General features: G+C 43.5%; 1 protein-coding gene across 2 annotated transcripts in view; it reads right to left on the bottom strand.

Moving 5' to 3' along the window:
* Nucleotides 1–16,837: 16,837 nt before the first annotated feature.
* The window catches only part of LOC115470354 (E3 ubiquitin-protein ligase MARCH8-like), a 195,939-nt gene continuing 190,457 nt past the window's right edge, over nucleotides 16,838–22,319 (bottom strand). For both annotated transcript variants that reach the window (XM_030203437.1, XM_030203438.1), the window contains one exon: nucleotides 16,838–18,033. In XM_030203437.1, the coding sequence (XP_030059297.1) occupies nucleotides 17,693–18,033 (341 nt within the window). In that variant the 3' untranslated portion in view covers nucleotides 16,838–17,692. The remainder of the gene's footprint in view (nucleotides 18,034–22,319) is intronic.

The raw sequence follows: 22,319 nt of genomic DNA, 5'->3' as shown, positions 1-22,319 counted from the left end.
CTCAATAGAAAGTTGTTTGCTTTTATTTGGAGGAAGCGGCCCCCACGGGTGAGGCGTGCTATACTATTTCAACCATTAGAGAGAGGGGGGATGGGAGTCCCTAATTTCTTTCTTTATTATCAGGCAACACAATTAAGAATCCTGGCCGATTGGCACCCAGCAGTTATAAAAAATGGCTACATTGGGAAAGGGCATGGCTGGGGATGAGGGAGGTGGGGGATCTATTGTGGATATCCAGTAAAGAATTGGGGAGTATAGGGCATAGAATGCCCATTGGACTTAGCCACATTTTATCCACTTGGTGCCAAATTAGGAAACAGTGGTTCCCGGAGCGTACATATTTTCATCAGACAGGGATATGCAGGGCACCAGGCTTTCCTTTAGGGGCCACTGAGATAGCCTTTAAACACTGGGCACGGGCGGGTCTTCACAAGCTGGGCCAACTGTGGGATGATGATAAGATAATAAGCTTTGCAGAGCTACAGGAGGAATATGGATTGCAGGCTAGAGATCAGGTGTTTTACTGTTGCATACGTAACTACCTCCAAACCAAGGCCGAGAAGAACTGGAGCTGGGGGAAACATCATTGGAATTGGCGATGGGGAAAGGAGGGGGAAGGGGAAGTATCTCACGCATACAGTGGGGGAATAAGTATTTGATCCCTTGCTGATTTTGTAAGTTTGCCCACTGACAAAGACATGAGCAGCCCATAATTGAAGGGTAGATTATTGGTAACAGTGAGAGATAGCACATCACAAATTAAATCCGGAAAATCACATTGTGGAAAGTATATGAATTTATTTGCATTCTGCAGAGGGAAATAAGTATTTGATCCCCCACCAACCAGTAAGAGATCTGGCCCCTACAGACCAGGTAGATGCTCCAAATCAACTCGTTACCTGCATGACAGACAGCTGTCGGCAATGGTCACCTGTATGAAAGACACCTGTCCACAGACTCAGTGAATCAGTCAGACTCTAACCTCTACAAAATGGCCAAGAGCAAGGAGCTGTCTAAGGATGTCAGGGACAAGATCATACACCTGCACAAGGCTGGAATGGGCTACAAACCATCAGTAAGACGCTGGGCAGAAGGAAGACAACTGTTGGTGCCATAGTAAGAAAATGGAAGAAGTACAAAATGACTGTCAATCGACAAGATCTGGGGCTCCACGCAAAATCTCACCTCGTGGGGTATCCTTGATCATGAGGAAGGTTAGAAATCAGCCTACAACTACAAGGGGGGAACTTGTCAATGATCTCAAGGCAGCTGGGACCACTGTCACCACAAAAAACCATTGGTAACACATTACGACATAACGGATTGCAATCCTGCAGTGCCCGCAAGGTCCCCCTGCTCCGGAAGGCACATGTGACGGCCCGTCTGAAGTTTGCCAGTGAACCACCTGGATGATGCCGAGAGTGATTGGGAGAAGGTGCTGTGGTCAGATGAGACAAAAATTGAGCTCTTTGGCATGAACTCAACTCGCCGTGTTTGGAGGAAGAGAAATGCTGCCTATGACCCAAAGAACACCGTCCCCACTGTCAAGCATGGAGGTGGAAATGTTATGTTTTGGGGGTGTTTCTCTGCTAAGGGCACAGGACTACTTCACCGCATCAATGGGAGAATGGATGGGGCCATGTACCGTACAATTCTGAGTGACAACCTCCTTCCCCCGCCAGGGCCTTAAAAATGGGTCGTGGCTGGGTCTTCCAGCACGACAATGACCAAAACATACAGCCAAGGCAACAAAGGAGTGGCTCAGGAAGAAGCACATTAGGGTCATGGAGTGGCCGAGCCAGTCACCAGACCTTAATCCCATTGAAAACTTATGGAGGGAGCTGAAGCTGCGAGTTGCCAAGCGACAGCCCAGAACTCTTAATGATTTAGAGATGATCTGCCAAGAGGAGTGGACCAAAATTCCTCCTGACATGTGTGCAAACCTCATCATCAACTACAGAAGACGTCTGACCGCTGGTCTTGCCAACAAGGGTTTTGCCACCAAGTATTAGGTCTTGTTTGCCAGAGGGATTAAATACGTATTTCCCTCTGCAGAATGCAAATAAATTCATATACTTTCCACATGTGATTTTCCGGATTTATTTGTGATGTGCTATCTCTCACTGTTACCAATAACCTACCCTTCAATTATGGGCTGCTCATGTCTTTGTCAGTGGGCAAACTTACAAAATCAGCAAGGGATCAAATACTTATTTCCCCCACTGTATATCTAGCATTACTCCAACATACAGACCCCCAAGGAACATATATCAATAGATGGGAGGGAGTATTGCAGGGTACACTCTCAAAGGAGTGTTGGAAAAGGGGTTATCGCTATCTTTTTAAACCCTCTATGGCCCAAAATGCAATTGAAAATGGATTTAAAATTTTTTACTGGTGGTACTATACGCCAGATAGATTAACAGCAATATATCCAGAGACATCAGGAGACTGCTGGCGACAGTGTGGGGCTAGAGGCACGTTTATGCATATTTGGTGGGAATGCCCCAAGATAATAGAATATTGGAAGAATGTGATAGCAATGATAACGACAGTACTTCAGTGCCCCTTCCCCTGTAAGCAGGAGTACTGCCTCCTTCACTTCAAGCCAGCTTCAACGACAGGGCCCCAGCACAAACTAGCCATACAATACCTGGTGGCAGCTAAACTGGTTATAGCCAGAGAATGGAAAAGCCCACAGCCGCCTGAAATGAGGCTGGTTATGCAAAGAGTGGACTTCCTATACCAGATGGCAAAGCTGACGGCTATGAGAAGAGGGCGAATGGGAGCCTTTAGCAAAGTGTGGCAACCATATGAACATTTACATGAACAGACAATAGCACCACCATGATACGGGGGGGGGGGGGGGGGGGGGGGGAGGGGAAGGGAGGGAAGGGAATACTAGCAATAATTGGCATAAAATTGTAGCGTATTGTTATGAGTGATAAGATGTAAAATGAGAAATGTTTTGTATAACTGAAAATCAATAAAAACAGTTAAAAAAAAAATAAAAATAAAAGTGTCACTGTTACTAAACCATTAAGAGGAATTGTGATTAAACTGCAGTAAAAGTTGGCTTCTTACTGCACCTTAGTTTACTGTGGGAGTCACTAAACTGTGGTATCTTAGTACCTCTTTTTAAGTGAGTCTTACAGTACATGAATCACAGCTTGTGGTCAACCTCACAAGGTGGTGGTTATTCATTCTCTTTGGGAGTTTCTTAAGGGGTTGGTGTATATAAAAAGAATGTCCCCAAAGACAGCCTCCTGTCTCCCATAGGCCCTTCTGGGCCTACCTCTCCTAAATCTTAGGATCTAGGAGTGTCCAGGGCAGATAAGTAATCCACAGTTGCTCCTGCCCCTGTCGGGTTCAAAATGATGCCGGTGATCCTAGTGGTAGTCTCACAGTGCTACTGTTAGAGGTCAAGCTGCCGTATAAGGGCAGCCTCTAGCTACCAGGGATTGAGAGGTAGGTCTGGGGATCCTATGGGAGAGTAGGGACCTTTGAGGGAAGGGAAACTGTTGGGTTTGGGGGTGGTTCTTCAGGAGGAGGGTTTGTGCTCAAATGGAGGCATCTTCAGTAGGAAGGGGGGGGGCACATTCTCTTTACATGAATTGGCCCCTTTAAGATGTCACTTGGGAGCACTGGGTCATGGGTTAGCAGCTTGATGTTGCTATGTGGGGGCTGGTGTTATTTTTCCAGGAATAATGTAGCCTGCAGTATTCACTGCAAGCTGTTACTCAGTTTACATAACGAGGGGGGTAAATATTCAGCCAGCGGTGGTGATTTTCTTTTTTTTTTACACTGCCAGCTTTATGCCCTGACATCCCAGTCCAGCTTATAATTGAAAAAGAAAAACGCCTATATTGCGACCCAAATCGGGAGATAGATGTTTATCTCACAAAAACGAATAAAGCGGTATAATCGAAAGCCGAATTTAGACGTTTTCAACTGCACTCCGTCGCGGATGCGGACAAAGTTGATGGGGCGTGTCGAAGGCAGAACTGGGGCGTGGTTATCGGGCGATCAGAAATGGGTGCCTTTCACCGATAATGGAAGAAAAATATGCGTTTTTAGCGAGAATTTAGGGCACTTTTCCTGGACCCTGTTTTTCCACGAATAAGGCCCCAAAAAGTGCCCTAAATGACCAGATGACCACTGGAGGGAATCGGGGATGACCTCCCCTGACTCCCCCAGTGGTCACAAACCCCCTCCCACCACAAAATATGCCGTTTCACAACTTTTTATTTTCACCCTCAAATGTCATACCCATCTCCCTGGCAGCAGTATGCAGGTCACTGGAGCAGTTATTAGGGGGTGCAGTGGACTTCAGGCAGGTGGACCCAGGCCCATCCCCCCTCCACCTGTTACACTTGTGCTGGTAAATGGGAGCCCTCCAAACCGCCCCCCAAACCCACTGTACCCACATGTAGGTGCCCCCCTTCACCCCTTAGGGCTATAGTAATGGTGTAGACTTGTGGGCGGTGGGTTTTGAGGGGGATTTGGGGGGCTCAACACCCAAGGGAAGGGTGCTATGCACCTGGAAGCTCTTTTACCTTTTTTTTTGTTTTGTAAAAGTGCCCCCTAGGGTGCCCGGTTGGTGTCTTGGCATGTGAGGGGGACCAGTGCACTACGACTCCTGGCCCCTCCCACGAACAAATGCCTTGGATTTATTCGTTTTTGAGCTGGGCGCTTTCATTTTCCATTATCACTGAAAAACAAAAACGCCCAGCTCACAAATTGTCGAATAAAACATGGATGTCTATTTTTTTCCAAAATACGGTTCGGTCCACCCCTTCACGGACCTGTTCTCGGAGATAAACGCCCATGGAGATAGACGTTTTTGTTCAATTATGCCCCTCAGTATGTGCGGCCAGCTGGCACGTAACCAGTTAAGTGCTAATAATTTTAATAGTTAAACTGGCAAAAGATAGAACTGCTATTTATTCAGTCCTATTTGGCTGGATAACTGGTTAAGGCTAAATATTGCCCTAACTCCAACCCAGGACCGCCCACCGAATAGCCCTTTTCAGCTTAGGCAGTTAGTGCTGATCAGCGGCACTATCCATAGAAACATAGGAAATTGTAGGCAAATAAAGACCGTATGGCCTATCAAGTCTGTGCATTCATGTCATCTACTCTCATTATCACTCCCTTAGAGATCCTATGTACTTGTCCCAAGTTCTCTTGAATTCAGATACTGTTTTCATCTCTACCACCTCTATCTGGAGGCCATTCCATGAATTCACCACCCTTTTGGTGAAGAAGTATTTCTTCAGGTTACTTCTATCCCCTTTTTCACCTTCATCCTATGCCACCTCATTCCAGAGCTTCCTTTCAACTGAAAGATACTCGCCTGCTGTGCATTTACGTCACGTAGGTATTTAAACGTATCTATCATATCTCCCCTCTCCTGCCTTTCTTCCAAAGTATACATATTGAGATCTTTAAGTCTGTCCCCATAGGCTTTATGATGGTTAAGTGCTGGTGAATATCAACTGATAGCCCCACACATGTGATTTAACCAGGCAAAAGCCTTTCCTTCCCACTTTCATCACTTTGAGTATTGACGCTGAGGTGTTCTGCATGCATTTGCATCTCATTATTAAGTATCCCATGGGAACTTATAATAATGCATGTTACAGTAATATAATACACATTATTGCCATTGAACATGTGTTAAGAGGAAAATAAAATGCATTATGTTTATTTAAAAAAAAAAAAAAAATATATATATATATATACTAGGAAAAAATGCCCGTTTCTGAGCGCAATGAAACGGGCGCTAGCAAGGGGCCCCCTCCCTCCGAGCTACTTGCCTTGCTTGCTGTGGCGTTTCCGTTTCGGCCCTGGAGTGTCATAGCTCCGCCCTCAACGTCATGACGTTTTGACGCAAGGGTGGTGCAGACAGTCCAGGGCACACCGGATATCTCGGGCGCCTCAACTTCCGTGGAGGCTTCAGAATGTTGGGGTTGCCTTTTATATATATACTAGTAAAAAAGGCCCGTTTCTGACACAAATGAAACGGGCGCTAGCAAGGTTTTCCTCGGAGTGTGTATGTTTGGGAGAGTGTATGTGAGAGTGACTGTGAGAGTCAGAGTGAAAGTGTGAGTGTGTGAGAGAGAGAATGTGTTTGTGAGAGAGTGTGTGTGTGAGAATGAGAGTGTGTGCAAGTGTGTATGTGAGACACAGTGTGATAGAGAGTGTGTGTGTGTGTGCCCATCCATGCTCCTCTGTCCCCTGCCCCCTCCATTCATCCCTATCCAGCATTTTCCCTCTCTGCCTGAGGCCTGCCCTGCAATCCATATCCATCCATGCCCATCTGTCCCCTCCATTCATCCCTATCCAGCAATTCCCCTCTCCCTGAGTCCTGCCCTTCCAATCCATGCCCATCCATGCTCATCTGTCACCTGGCCCCTCCATTTTTCCCTATCCAGCATTTCCCCTCTCTGCCTGAGGCCTGCTCTGCAATCCATATCCATCCATGCCCATCTGTCCCCTCCATTCCTCCCTATCCAGCAATTCCCCTCTCCCTGAGTCCTGCCCTTCCAATCCATGCCCATCCATGCTCCTCTGTCACCTGGCCCCTCCATTTTTTCCCTATCCAGCATTTCCCCTCTCTGCCTGAGGCCTGCTCTGCAATCCATTTCCATCCATGCCCATCTGTCCCCTCTATTCATCCCTATCCAGCAATTTCCCTCTCTCCCTGAGTCCTGCCCTCCCAATCCATGCCCATCCACGCTCCTCTGTCCCCTGCCCCCTCCATTCATCGCTTTCCAGCAATTGCCCTCTCTTCCTGAGCCCTGCCATCCCAATCCATGCCCATCCATGCTCCTCTGTCCCCTGCCGCCTCCATTCATCCTTTTGCAGCAAGTCCCCTGTCTCCCTTTCATGACCCCCCCTTGCATCCATGCTCCTCTCTCTCCCATGTCCCAGCCTGGGCCGCCCTCTTCTTCCCCCCCCCCCCCTTCGCATCCATGCTGTCGTTTCTCCCCTGCCCTCCCGCTCCCATTGTTGTTCTTTAGTGGCCACCCTCTTCTCTCCCCCCAACATGGTTGTTTTTTTTTTTTTTTTTTCTTGTTTTCAAATTTACCTCCGTGCCGGTTCCGGCAGCGAAGCGTCAGGGAAGGAGGCGGCGCTCCCGACGTCTAGGTTTCCCTTCGCTGTGTTCCGCCTTCTTTTGACGTCATCCTTGACGTCAGAAGAAGGCGGAACACAGCGAAGGGAAGGCTAGACGTCGGGAGCGCCGCCTCCTTCCCTGACGCTTCGCTGCCAGCGTTGCGATTGGTTGAGTGTCATTGCTCCGCCCTCGACGTCATCACGTTTGACGCGTGGGCGGGGCAGACACAATGCGATCTCACCCCCTTCACTTTAGAATGTTGGCTAACAGAGGCTTCATTAGAACGTTGGAGGTGCGTTTTATATATATATATATATATATATATATATATATATATATATATATACCGCTACTACTACAATAAGAGTGCAGTGATTCACAATAAAAACAATAATAAAATGGACAGGAACTCCATAGGAGGACAGGACAAGGTAACTCATATAAAAATAAACAAGCATACTAACAAACATGTAAGTTCTACGGTCCAAATGAGGAGGCATCTTGCAACCAATTCCCAGTTTGAACAAATAGGAGGCGAAAAACCGAACATAAGAGTGAAAAAGTGAGTCTTCAGAAGAGCTTTAAAGCGAGAAAAAGCCAATTCAGAATGAAGAACAATTTATGGGTGAGACAGAGGATTTAAAATCTGGGCTGAAATTTAATCGGCAGCCAATGAAGGGTAGCAGAGGGGTAGCAGAATCTGACCTAAGGGCTCTACAAAGCAAACAAGCAGCAGCATTATGTACAGTATGAAGACGACGGAGTTGTAAAGATGGTAATCCAGCATAGACTACATTAACATAATCAAAGGAGAGAAATCACAACAGCATGAACAGTGTGTAGACCTGAGTGCTCTAAAAACTTTGAAATAGATCGGAGATGCCTAAGAGAGAAATCCCCTTTGGAGAACAGAAGAAACCAAGGAAGAAAAAGGGCAGAGTTAAAAAAACAAACAAAAAAAACAAAACACAAGATATTTGAAAGAATCTACAGTAGGAACTGGTGAACCAAAAAGCACTGGAACTATTGAAGGAGGAGTGAAAGGATCCGAAATCTAACAGGCTGTAATCTTTGAAGTGTTTAAAATCAGATTATCAGAAAGTCAACCAGAAACTGCAGCAAGATATGATTACAAATTACAGAGGTCGGGATGAGAGGGTGATGTAGGAAAAATTAAAAGGATATCATTTGCATATATACAGAATTTTATATTGCAACTTTGAATTAACGTAGCAAGCAGGCTAAGAGTTGTGGGCAGTGGGTTTTGGGGGGGATTTGAGGGGCTCAGCACCCAAAGGAAGGGAGCTATGGACTTGGGAGGTATTTTACTTTTTTAAAAAAATTGTTACAAGTGCCCCCTAGGGTGCCCGGTTGGTGTCCTGGCATGTGAGGGGGACCAGTGCACTACGAATCCTGGCCCCTCCCATGACCCAAGGCCTTGGATTTGGTCGTTTTTGAGCTGGGCGCCTTTGGTTTCCATTATCGCTGAAAAACGATACCGCCCAGCTCAAATCTGCACAAATCCGATGCATTTGGCTGGCACAAACCGTAGTATCGGAAAAAAGATGGACGCCCATTTTTTTCCAAATACGGTTTGCCCCGCCCCTTCACGTACCCGTTCTTGGAGATAGGCGCCCATGGAGATGGGCGTTCGCGTTCGATTATGCCCCTCAAAGTATCAAACTAAAACAAGGTCAAGAGTATGACCATGATAATGAGTAGGAACAGAAACTAACTGAACAAGAGAGAGGTCATGAAGAAATGATAAAAATGCTGAAGCCCCCGGGGTGACGGTCAACATGAACACTGAAATCTCTGACAATGATTAAATTATCAAAATGAATACTAATTTCAGCCAGAGCAAGTAAAAAAGCATCCCATTCAGAAAATAGTAATAGAAGGGGGGCAATAGCAACCCACAATGTATAAAGGAGGGGATAGAGCTAGTCTGACAATCAGAATCTCAGAGTAAGGAAGACAGGAAATTGAAAGTTTGGAGGCAGGGAGAGAAGCAGGAAGACAAACTGCTAGGCCCCTGCTCCTCTTAGAATCTCAAATCCCTAGCCTGCCTTGACAAATACAAGATGCTGAGAGGTCATGTACTTTTCATGACCTATGACTACTGGTGATGTATCATGCACTGTTGATGACCTACACTGTTGATCAATGCTGGAAGAGTTGTAAAAGTGCAGCAATACATCATTCTGCATTATTCATTTACTATATTATTTATAAAAGTGAAGATGGTTTAAAGGAAAGCAACAGCTCTGGAGGACACTTTCAGGGGCATTTTTGAAAGAGAAGGGTGCCCATCTTCCGACACAAATCGGGAGATGGGCGTCCTTCTCTTAGGGTCACCCAAATCGGCATAATCAAAAGCCGATTTTGGGCGCCCTCAACTGCAGTCCGTCGCGGGGATGACCAAAGTTCACAGGGGCGTATCAGAGGCGTAGCGAAGGCGGGACTGGGGCATGCTTAAGAGATGGGCGTCCTCGGCCAATAATGGAAAAAAGAAGGGCGTCCCTGACGAGCATTTGGTCGACTTTACTTGGTCCATTTTGTTTTCATGGCCATGCCTCAAAAAGGTGCCCAAACTGACCAAGTGACCACCGGAGGGAATCGGGGATGACCTCCCCTTACTCCCCCATTGGTTACCAACCCCCTCCCACCCTAAAAAAAACTTAATTTTTTTTTTGCCAGCCTCTATGCCAGCCTCAAATGTCATACCCAGCTCCATGACAGCAGTACGCAGGTCCCTGGAGCAGTTTTAGTGGGTGCAGTGCACTTCAGGCAGGCAGACCCAGGCCCATCCTCCCCTACCTGTTTCACTTGTGCTGGTAAATGTGAGCCCTTCAAAACCCACCTGAAACCCACTGTACCCACATGTAGGTGCCCCCCTTCACCCCTTAGGACTATGGTAGTGGTGTACAGTTGTGGGGAGTGGGTTTTGGGGGGGGGGGTTGGGGGGCTTAGCACCGAAGGTAAGGGAGCTATGCACCTGGGAGCAATTTGTGAAGTCCACTGCTGTGCCCCCTAGGGTGCCCGGTTGGTGTCCTGGCATGTGAGGGGGACCAGTGCACTACGAATGCTGGCTCCTCCCACGACCAAAGGGCTTGCATTTGTTTGTTTTTAAGATGGGCAGCCTCGGTTTCCATTATCGCCGAAAACCAGGGACGACCATCTCTAAGGTCGACCATCTCAACATTTAGGTCAACCTAAATGTTGAGATTTGGGTGTCCCCAATTGTATTATCGAAACGAAAGATGGACACCCATCTTGTTTCAATAATAGCAGTTTCCCCGCCCCAATTAAGTCATATGTATGACCAGCACTCCCCACTGAATTCTGAAACGGTTCTGGCCAAGTCGATCATTTTTTAAAATAAAGAATGAGTATCACAGGTTAAAGGTGCAGAGTATACTGGTGAATAAGAACAAGATAAGTCTATAATATGGAGGTAGACAAGTAGTTAGTTCACCATATTCCTCTAAATGATTATACTAAGTTGCTTGCAAAATCTTGCTGTTCTGTGTACATATTCCCTCTGAAATTTCAAGCAAATCATACAAATACATTTCAGCATAAGAGTGTACTATAATCTGATTACTGCAACTGTACTGGTCTCAAAAGATTTATTTCCTATTCTTCTAATACCAAAAAGAATATCTAGGTGCCATCGCATAGATTCAATAAAACCTACAATTTCACTCCATCCTGCTGACTTCCTGAACTAAATGCAAAATCAAGCACCACATCCCTAACTTCAGAGACAAGGCTGAAAGAGAAAAATGTGAAGATCAATAAAACCTACAATTTCACTCCATCCTGCTGACTTCCTGAACTAAATGCAAAATCAAGCACCACATCCCTAACTTCAGAGACAAGGCTGAAAGAGAAAAATGTGAAGATCTCCAGAGTATCAGAGTCTGATACCTTCCACATGCAGAAGGCATAAGGATCAAGTTGTGGAAACTTGAAGCCTGATCACATACATATCACACAGCATTTCCCATGAGGAGACTTTTTCTTGTTTGTCATTATTTATTTAATTTTTGTTACATTTGTACCCCACGCTTTCCCACTCATGGCAGGCTCAATGCGGCTTACATGGGGCAATGGAGGGTTAAGTGACTTGCCCAGAGTCACAAGGAGCTGCCTGTACCTGGAATGGGAATCGAACTCAGTTCCTCAGTTCCCCAGGACCAAAATCCACCACCCTAACCACTAGCCACAGTCTGGCTAATCCTAGTCATAACTGTGTATGTTTATGTTTATTAAAAACTTGATATACCACCACTTCTACAGCACAGGACGCAGTCGTGACAGTTTAGTCATGAAATAACGTTGGCAGTCCCCATAACCTGAATTGAACTGAGACTTCCATGCTCATCCTGAACTTTTTCTCCATCTTCCTTTTCCCATAGCAGCACAGAACATGCTGCGCCACACTTCTGCAAATGTTGCCAGAACCAAGGGTAGATCTAAACAGCTAGTAGAGTAGGTGGCTTGTGCAAGCTTCTTTCACATGCTCCCAACCCCATCCATCACACTGCCTACTATGACACACTAATCCATGCACCCCTTCCTTCACATAGTTTCAAAGAGTTATGCATCGCCTACTGCAGACAGCCTCGGTTCTCCCATCCCTCTAATACAGAGTTCTGTCCCCTCCTTACCAGCCTTTGCCAAATGTACCTCACCCATGCTGCAAGCCTTGCCGTCTCACCCTCAGAGTTGCCTGATGTCTGAAAATTCCCCAGCCCAATTTGTGGCCAAAAGTAGACCAAAAATAGCCAAACACCTGAGGAGGGGGATGACCCTGGTTGCTGCCTGAGCGCTCACCAACAAACAATGTGAGGTGAGGGGGGAGCGGACCAACCAGCACAGCAAAAAAAAGCAACCCATGGCGAGTTTAAAAGAGCCGCCCAATTCCAAGTGAAAGCCGCAGAGTTGGCAACTCTGCTCATCCTCCTACCACCTCCTGTTGCTGCCAACTACCTCATGTTCTTCCTCTTTTCCCTGGACAAGGTCTGATACCCTTAAGACCCTTCTCTTCTCTCTATCCCTCCCACACTACTAATCCACAGTCCACTATCCTATTGTTCAGTGCTCTTTTTCTTTCTACAATGCCCCACTACTGCTGTTAAACCTTCCTCAAAACCTCTGTCGCTGAATGCCTCATCTCCACCCCTTAACCTCAATGCTGCTGAGTCCTGCTTCCTCTATCTCACCCACAGCCACTACAAAGATTTTACTCCCTCCATCACTTCTTCCTCCTCTTTTGATGCTGAAAGCCCCCTTTCTCTTCTACAACCTCTTTTTTTATCATGCATATTAGTCCTCTACTGCCCTCAACAAACTAATATCAAGTCAGCAAAATTACTTATACCCACATGTAGACAAATAAGATATGATATTAGAAATAAAAATCTTTAGGGAGGTAGGCCCCAGCCTCTGGAATGCTCTCCCTAATTACATAAGACTACAGGATTCCCTAGTCAAATTCAAAATTGATATTAATACCTTCTTATTCGAAGATGCATTTTTATGAGTTAATAAACCTCCTACCGAATCCAGAGCCGGATTGCAGGTGCAGGGGGATGGCCTGGGAAGTACCACTCCAACTCTATCTTCAGCACTTCCTCTAGCTTTCCTGTGCTAATTGAATTCCTTTATTTCTATATTATAAAATATCATAAATATATGTAAACCACTCGAAGGGTGGTATAACAAATAAAGAAAATTGAAACTATAACTGAAACCACACTCTCTTCCACTATCTTTTGCCTTAGTCATAAGTCCCCTTCTCTTCTCCACCACGGTCAAGCTCTATTCACTTCTACCCAATCCTTAACTTCTGATCACCCTTCCACATTTTCCTCTAATTCCCCACCTCTGCTGAAAACCACACTCCATCCCATTGAAAACTTCTGACCCTGATCACCCCTCACTTTTCCCTTCCAACTTCTGGGGTACCGAGAGCCCACCCTTTCTTCCTCTCTCTCATTCCTTTTCCATTCACTAAGCCCCAAGCCTCCTTCCGTATTCTACAATATTACCAAGCTCTGTCCTCTCCCATATTCCATTCACCTCTTCATGGTGGCCCACGTAACTTCCAAATCCCGTCATATCCCATGTTGCTTCCACTTCTTAGTTTGCATTGCCTACTCTATATTCTGCCATCCCTCTGTGATATAAACTCATCTCTCTGCCTGCCAAGATTATTCCTTCTTCTATAGTGTGCTTCTTCCAGCCCTAATGCTTTAGACTCTTCTACTTCCATTTCAACTTCCATACAATTGTCCCCCATACTACCATATAATGATGCTCCTTTTCACTGTCCCTACACCCTCCCAATACTGATTGTACTACTCCACCCCACCTCTCCATAATGAATTATTTCTTCTTACATGCTCCCTTACAATGGTTATCTTTGTCCACCTTTTCCAGCTGTCCCTTCCTACAAGAATCAAGTGTGGAAAACGACACAACACTGGGGAGACAATGATAGCTGACAACTAAGAGATTGGGGAAGAGGAAAGTGAGCATAAGCATTATTATCAGGGAGAGATAAGGAAAGGTGTTTGCAGAGATGGGTATGTGTCCACATTTGAGAAAGAAGCAAGGAGTCTGTAGCACCCCTGATGAGCACTTTTAATACTTTTGTTTTAAATATGTAATATTTTTTAAAAACTTTCTCATATATGAAGTATTAAAATGTATTCAAAATTAAATATGTATGGCAGTTATAATCAAATATTTTGTAACTCCAGGAATACACCATCTCCTGAAGAAGCAAGCAGTTGGGATTGATTGGTTTAAGTCAAGTCACAGGTGTGTGGAGAAAGCAGTTTTTTTCCTTTGGAATACTGAAATAATGATTTCTTCATAACGAAGAACTTCAGATGAGTGTGCTTTGTATCGCTAAGTATGGATATATTAGACATGGCTGCCTTTTGTGAATAATATATTTCCTGGAAGCAGCAATCATATCCTTAACAGACCGTATTCTCAATATGCACTTTGATTTGCTTGCCTGTGGAAGTGGAATAGAAATTAAATGAAGGCAAAAAATAGACAAATCTTTTTGTCCTTAACAGTGTTACACATCTCTGGCAGAGTAGTTTAACAGAAAGAACCTTGATGTGCTACTTTACATTTCACAAATCTTTTTTTTTTGTTTAAATTCTGGAATGGAGGAGTATCCTAGAGGTTAGAGCAATGGTCTCAGCATCAAGGAAGTCTCAGTTCAAATCCTGCTGCTCTCATTGACACTCCATGTGACTTTGGGCAAGTCACTTCTCTCTCCGCTGCCTCAGATACAACTTAGTTGGTGAGCTCTCTTGGGCAAGGACCTTCCTATCTTGAGCTCAAATTTTGCAAAGGTGAGTAATTTAGGGTCCCTTTTACTAAGCTGTGTTAAGAAACCCGCATGGCCTTTACTGCATGGTAAATGTTAGTGCTGACCCATGCTAACATTTACTGGGCGGTAAGACAGACCATGCAGTAAAATGCCACACTAATGGCTTAACATGGCAATAGGCGTGACCGGGGCAGAGTGGGGAGTGGTCTTTTCTGACAGGTAGTGCATGGGATATTACCACATACTATCATGACTGGCAATAGCACGGTCGCAATTACTGTCACCGCAAGAGGAGGTGGTTAAGTGCTGCAGTGCTACAAACAGACAGGAAGCGCAGAAGCTGAGGAGGTAAAATAAAGAAAAGTCCAGAAGGCCATCCCCATGATGGCGCACCTCCCTGACATCCCCCACTGTTTCAAAATCTATCCCCTTGCTATCTGATCCCCATTCCCCCTCCCCAACATTACTATCCTTCTCCAACCTCCCCCTCCCCGACAATCAAACCCCGTCCCCTGATGTCTTCACCTTGCACTCCTGATCCTTACCTTCCCCTATCCCCTGACCCCCCCCTTCTGGGACTCACCCAGGGTCGCTCAAAGCTTGGCCAGTGATGCTGGGTGGGGATCATCTTGCAGGGGGATAGATTTCGAAACAGTGGGGCATGTTGGGGAGGTGCGCCGACATGGGAGTGGCCTTCTTGAACATTATTTATTTTACTTCCTCAGCCTCCTGCGTTACAATTTGTGGCAAGAGCATTAGCACACATGCTGCCACTGCATGCGATATAGAACCTGTGCAGTGGCTGTGCTAAATGCAGGGCAGATGCTAAGCATGCCCCCTGCATTTACCACACCAGCTTTCCACTTCTCATGCTATAGTTTGCCCTACTACAGTGTGAATAGGGCAAAAACCTATCACACTTTAGTAAAAGATCTCTAAATCCAAATCCTAATCTTGTTTGGTAAAAGTGAAGTTATATGATAGGGAGAGGGAAGTGGACCAATGACTCCAGGGAAACAGGATTACGGTGATAAAAGAAACAACTTTATTCACAGACTCGACACAGTACTGTGTTTCGGCCACAGGCCTGCCTCATTATTTTTCATTTTCTAATATATTCATTCTATTCTATTCTATTTTGTTTTATTTATTTATTTATCCTTTTTCTTTATTTATGCTTAATATTTTTTACACTATAAGGATTTGGTTGTTCCTTCATGTTTCCTTGTAAACAAGTTTCACATCTATGTATGCAAATGTTAAATAAGCTATACATTTTATCATTTACATTAAGAATTTATGTCATCTGTATATTTATAATTATATATAGACATTAAGATGACTTTTAAAATATTCACATAGATTTAATTTTATTCATCATTTAAATTTAAGGTCTCATGTTGTTTCTGGGTTCACATATGATTTAAGTTATGATGAGTTTGTTATTAATTTACTTTTTCATATAATTCAAAAATGTTTTCCTTTAACTATTTAGTTTGTGCATTTAAAAGTAATTGTTTTTCTCTGTTCATATAAGTTATGATGTTTTTTTTTTGTGTTAATATATGATCTAGAAACCATTTTTTTGCATGTATATTAAAGATGATCCTGTTTTTGTGTTAGATTTTAATGTTTATAGAACACAATTTTTATGTCAGATCTGGATGCTGTTTCTCCTTAAAATATATATTTTTTAAATTATTTTACATGATTTTACATGTATGGTCAAAAAGTTTTTTTAAATATATGTTTTTGTATGTATATTTGAAATTATTTTGTATGATTTTACATGTATGATCAAAATTACTTTAAAACTTTTTTTTAATATATGTTTATGTATATTTAGAATCAAAATTATTTTTTATTACTTTTTATGCTTGTGTATGTATAATTAAAATTGTTTATATATTTTTCGTTTTCACATTTTAGACTCCTGAGGCAGGCCTGTGGCCGAAACACAGTACTGTGTCGAGTCTGTGAATAAAGTTGTTTCTTTTATCACTATAGTCCTGTTTCCCTGGAGTCATTGGTCCACTTCCCACTCCCTATCATAGAGTTTTGTTTTTCATGGGAGTCTTGTGTTCATCCACCTAGTGGATTGCCTCCTACTGGTAAAAGCGAAGCCCATACTTGACTCCCACCCCCTCATCTATTCTCTGGACTTTTTTTTAAATAGGTGTACATAGTTTACACAACAAGGGTTAAGAAGAAAAGAAGGAGGCAAGCCCACAATGAATGCTGGCACAAGAACACATGCAGGTCTCATTATTTGTATATTATTTCTTTAAAAATAATTAATAGCAATAAAAAATTCATAGAAACCATTATACAATAAACAAACATTTTACAGTCACCTGTCCTCATTTCTAGTCACTTGCTACTGAAGTTACCAGAACACAGTTTTGCGCCTTGCTGAAAAAGGTATTGTGGGCTTGCATTAAAAACTGTATAGAGATATTTTTTCTTGTTCTTGTAAGGCAAGAGGCTTACAGCCTACTAGAGTGAGAAAGGTCAAGAGCAAATAGAAAAGCAGGCATCTAGAATCAAAATTTGTTCAAACCTTATCATCACAACATTCACCTATATTACAAAATAAAGATTTTCCTTAAAAAAGTGCTAGATGCATGTCTGATTCATCTGTCTTAGGGCGAGATGTACTAAACATTTTCCTTATAGATAAAGAATGAGAAAAGCCTTAATCAATAATGGCCAAAATGGAAAACCTTCAAGTACATCTGGCCCATAATATGTAAAGCACACTCTCAAAGTTTCAAACTCTGAGTAAAATATTGGGGGCAATCATATCAGTAGACAGAATTCTTTGAATAAAAGGTGTTTGTGACTTTTTCCAGTAATCCCTTGCTGATGGGGCTGAGCATGCTCCTCTTTCAGAGGCTCAGCACCATAGGGACTGGTTTCTTCCAAGCCAATGCAGATGCCAGAAAGTCTTAATTTATTCCAGATTTGTTGCATTATCTTCTCCCACCAGTTACTGATCGTCTGAGGAACAAAATGTTGTGAGATACATAGCCATGATGGGCAAGAGATACACAGAGGTCAGTTTACAAACAAATCTCCAAAATACTTAGAAATAAAATGTTAAGCTTCCAGGTGGGAGATGCTTTTTTTCCTTTTCTAAAAGTCATTTCTCTATTAAGCAATCTTTTGGTTCTTCTGAAACAAAGAAATAGAAGCAACCAGAAATTACATCAGACATGCAGAATCACAGCCCCACAGTCCTGAGGGTCCCTGTAAAGTGAGGGGTTTGTGTAATGGGGGTGTGTTGTATAATGCAAAGTGTGTGTATCTGACCGGGGGATTCCCAGCACATCTTTACTCTCACAGCTAGGCTCCACTAATGCAGGTTTCTCAGAGATTGGCTTTTTGCTCGTTTCGGGACAGTTTTGCACATAGATGACTCTGTTGTAAGCCTTAAGTCTCTTCCACAGCTGCACATACACCTTGCATTGGACATACATGAAGAGAAGGCCTCCAGTGAAGCCAATAGCTACCACCACCAACTTAGTCCAAAAGGGCCACTCAAGTATGCCTGTGTGGAAGACAAAGAAGGACAATAATGATTTTTGTGAGAAGCCTCTATACGCATAGCACAACACAACAACAAGGGTCCTTCTCAATATATATCGACATAGTAGGACAGTAATCATACAGTACAGTGCTTGGAGCTGATTACATATATTCATACTGTGAGGTAATAATACTTCTGTAGAAGTCTCTGCAACCCATGTCTGCAAAAAAAAAAAAAAAAAAACTGAGGTAGAGGTAGTTGGAAGAAGGGCCACCAAAATGGCCATGGCCTTCAGATCAGGTCTGTTGCTTTAATATGTACGCCCACAAAGAATACTTATGGAAATGCATAGGAAGGGTTGCATTTAGCTTTTACAGATTTGATTTCTGTTTTAATGTTTTTATTGTGTTTATTACAACATAAGTTTAACATTTCCTGTATATACAATAATATAATAAACATCAAAACTGGATATTTGAAAGGCCTGGATCGTATTTGTAATTATATATATATATTTGATATATATTGATACCTCACTGAAACTACATGGTAGCAGAATACCACAGCTTGGTCATACACAAAACACACAGACCCTCAAGAAATAGAAACAATGGACCACACATCAGTAACAGAACTGGAAATTTCAAGAAGTTGGACTCTACATATACAGCAACACTAGAGAAACAGAAACTGAAATGCAAGATATCAGAGATATATATTTCCCAAAGTTGATCTATTCTAATTAGTACAAAATATCTTTTCTACTTCGATGGTCTGAGCATTTTATTTTTCCATTTGTTTTGGACCAAAAATACTAGGACTAGGGGGCACACAAAGAAGCTATTAAGTAGTACATTTAAAATGAATTGGAGAAAATATTTCTTCTCTCAACATGTAATTAAACTCTGGAATTCATTGCCAGAGCATGCGGTAAAAGCAGTTAGTTTAGCAGGGTTTAAGAAAGGTTTGGATAATTTCCTAAAAGAAAAATCCATAAGCCATTATTAAGATGGACTTGGGAAAATCCATTGCATATTCTAGAATAAGCAGCATAAAATCTGTTTTGCTGTTCTGGGATCTTGTCAGGTAGTTGTGACCTGGATTGGCCACTGTTGGAAACAGGGTACTGGGCTTGATGGGACCTTTCGTCTGTCCCAGTATGGCAATGCTTATGTTCTTATGTTTGTGGGAGGTCTAATTGATGGGTTTTATGTAAGCAGGCTATATTTGGAGGGAACATACTGATATTTCAGATTGTATGATCAGCAGTCGGTTTCTCCAATGAGAATTATGTTAATATTAGTTTTATATTTTATATATTTAAAATGTATTAACTTTATATTTATTATCTCATTCTGTTATTAACCACATTGGAATGTTGTTTAGAAAACCAGATTATAAACCATATACAGAATTTAAGGACTTCAAGATTTAAATTCTGAAGGGAAAAGGGGATATAAAAAAAATTAAATATATAGCACCAGAATGTGATATTTTTCATAGATTGAAAATCTTGTTCAAGGATCTATGATATAAGTTTGTACCTGAGGCAATAAAGCTTAAAGTGACTTGCCCAAGGTTACAAGAAGCATCAGTGAGAGCAGCAGGGTTTGAACCTGGGTGTCCCAGATTCTCTGCCCACTGCTCTAACCACTAGGCTACTCCTCCAACAGTTTTATGTATGTGTCTTTTAAAATTGGTCCCCTAAGGTCTTACGGGACCTCACTCCTTGCAGTTTTACCCCATTAAAATTGCTTCTTCTTCAATTAATCTTTCCTAAAGAAACAGAAAATAACAGCAGATAAAGGCCATCAGGCTTATTTTCGAAAGAGAAGGGCGCCCATCTTCCGACACAAATCGGGAGATGGGCGTCCTTCTCTCAGGGTCGCCCAAATCGGCATAATCGAAAGCCGATTTTGGTCGCCCTCAACTGCTTTCCGTTGCGGGGACGACCAAAGTTCACAGGGATGTGTCGGAGGCGTAGCGAAGGCGGGACTAGGGCGTGCTTAAGAGATGGGCGTCCTTGGCCAATTATGGAAAAAAAAAAGGGCATCCCTGACGAGCACTTGGCCGACTTTACTTGGTCCATTTTTTCTTGCGACCAAACCTCAAAAAGGTGCCCGAACTGACCAGATGACCACCAGAGGGAATCGGGGATGACCTCCCCTTACTCTCCCAGTGGTCACCAACCCCCTCCCACCCTCAAAAAAAAAAATTAAAATTTTTTTTGCCAGCCTCAAATGTCATACCCAGCTCCATGACAGCAGTATGCAGGTTCCTGGAGCAGTTTTAGTGGGTGCAGTGCACTTCAGGCAGGTGGACCCAGGCCCACCCCCCCCTCTACCTGTTACACTTGTGGTGGTAAATGTGAGCCCTTCAAAACCCACCACAAACCAACTGTACCTACATGTAGGCGCCCCCCTTCACCCTTAGGGCTATGGTAGTGTTGTACAGTTGTGGGGAGTGGGGGGCTCAGCACCCAAGGTAAAGGAGCTATGCACCTGGGAGCAATTTCTGAAGTCCACTGCAGTGCCCCCTAGGGTGCCCAGTTGGTGTCCTGGCATGTCGGGGACCACTGCTCTACGACTGCTGGCTCCTCCCACGACCAAATGGCTTGGATTTGGTCATTTCTGAGATGGGCGTCCTCGGTTTCCATTGTCGCCGAAAACTGGGGACGACCATCTCTAAGGACGACCTAAGGATGACCATCTCTAAGGTTGACCTAAATGTTGAGATTTGGGCGTTCCTGACTGTATTATCAAAACAAAAGATGGACGCCCACCTTGTTTCGATAATACGGGTTTCCCTGCCCCTTCACGGAGCCGTCCTGCTAGGATGGCCCCAGGAAAACTTGGGCGCCCCGTTCGATTATGCTCCTCCAAATGGCCTATCCAAATCATCCACTATCTCTACCTCCCCCTAAGAGATCCCACCTTGTTTAGTTCCATCTAATCATGACCTTGCTGTTTATAACACAAAATTTGTCTGTGTTTTGTAGAATTTAAGCAACAAGAAACAGGGATTGTCTATTATATGCCTCTGCACACTGCTACATAAATGATTATAATATTGATAACAATAATAAACAGGAGAGGTATGTTATGTACAATCCCTCTCGCATTACACAAGATATGCAGACAAGGAAGTGAAAGCAAGAGCATTCCTTCCAGTACCCTAATGGGTTGAATGCTATTGTGCTAAGACCATGGGGGTATAGGCACTTACTAACAATGGGAAATTTTGAAAGCAGTCAGAGTTTGGACAGTGGCAGATGCACACAGATTGAAACCCAGGGGAATTGATTCTGTACCGGATGTCAGTGTAGCATGGTATTCAGTCTGCGAGCCCTTCATAACCACTGTGGTATATTTATTTAAAATCACTGATTTGCACCAATTATAGTATATGCAAGGATTTGAAAATGCTTTGGGGCAATTCTATAAAGGGCGCTCAAATTTGGGCATCAAAATGCAGAGGTGCTAAGCACAAGTTCTCTAACGGCATCTAGGTGCCAACATTTAGGCATTATCATGCCATGTTAAACACAGGTGTAAATGTCAGCACATAAAAACATTGCATTTTAGTGTGTAAATTACAGTATTCTATAGTAACATTCACATGTGTAAATGCCATTGCAAGCAGACCATTGGTATTCTCACATCTGGATGATGTCTTCTGATGGAGCCCAGTGTGGACACTGCCCAGTGTACACAGAAAATTCTAGCAGCTTCCCACTGCGCATGTGTGGGTACTTTCCCACCTGACGCACTAGCTCAGGTTCCTAAGTCTGTTTTTTTCCCATGGTGCTGAGAAGCTGCACCTTTGAGGTCTCTCTTCAGCGCTTTTCAATAGATACTTTTTCAGTGCCTTCCTGTGTGGGCTTTCCTCCCATTTGTTTCATTTTTGTCATAATTTTTATTTTCAGTGCCTTCCCCTTAATTTTATTAGGTTTTTCAGCTCTTCAAGCTTTCTTTTCTGCACAGCTCTTTAGGCCTAAGCACCGACCTTGATTTGAGCTTTGCCCCTTTTTGACGCTCAAGTTTGAGGAATTTAATTTATTTATTGCATTTGTATTTAATTTAGCTGCAACTCTTTTTTCGATGTCTAAGATGACTCCCCTTTCCCCTTCAAAAGGTGTGCCCAATGCAGTCGGGTGATCTCTGCAATGTAACCACATACTTGGTGCACCGGGTGCCTTGGGCCTAATCAGGAGCCTAACTCTTGTTCTCTCTGTTTAAAAATGCAGTTGAGAACACAGAGGGTACGTCAGGTCCAGCAGGAGAAACTTTTTGGCTCCTCAAAGGCTG

Source organism: Microcaecilia unicolor, chromosome 5 (assembly GCF_901765095.1).
Source record: "Microcaecilia unicolor chromosome 5, aMicUni1.1, whole genome shotgun sequence".
NCBI classification, from domain to species: Eukaryota; Metazoa; Chordata; class Amphibia; order Gymnophiona; family Siphonopidae; genus Microcaecilia; species Microcaecilia unicolor.
Note: the sequence above shows the minus strand (reverse complement) of the source record. Positions and strands in the feature narration are given on the sequence as shown.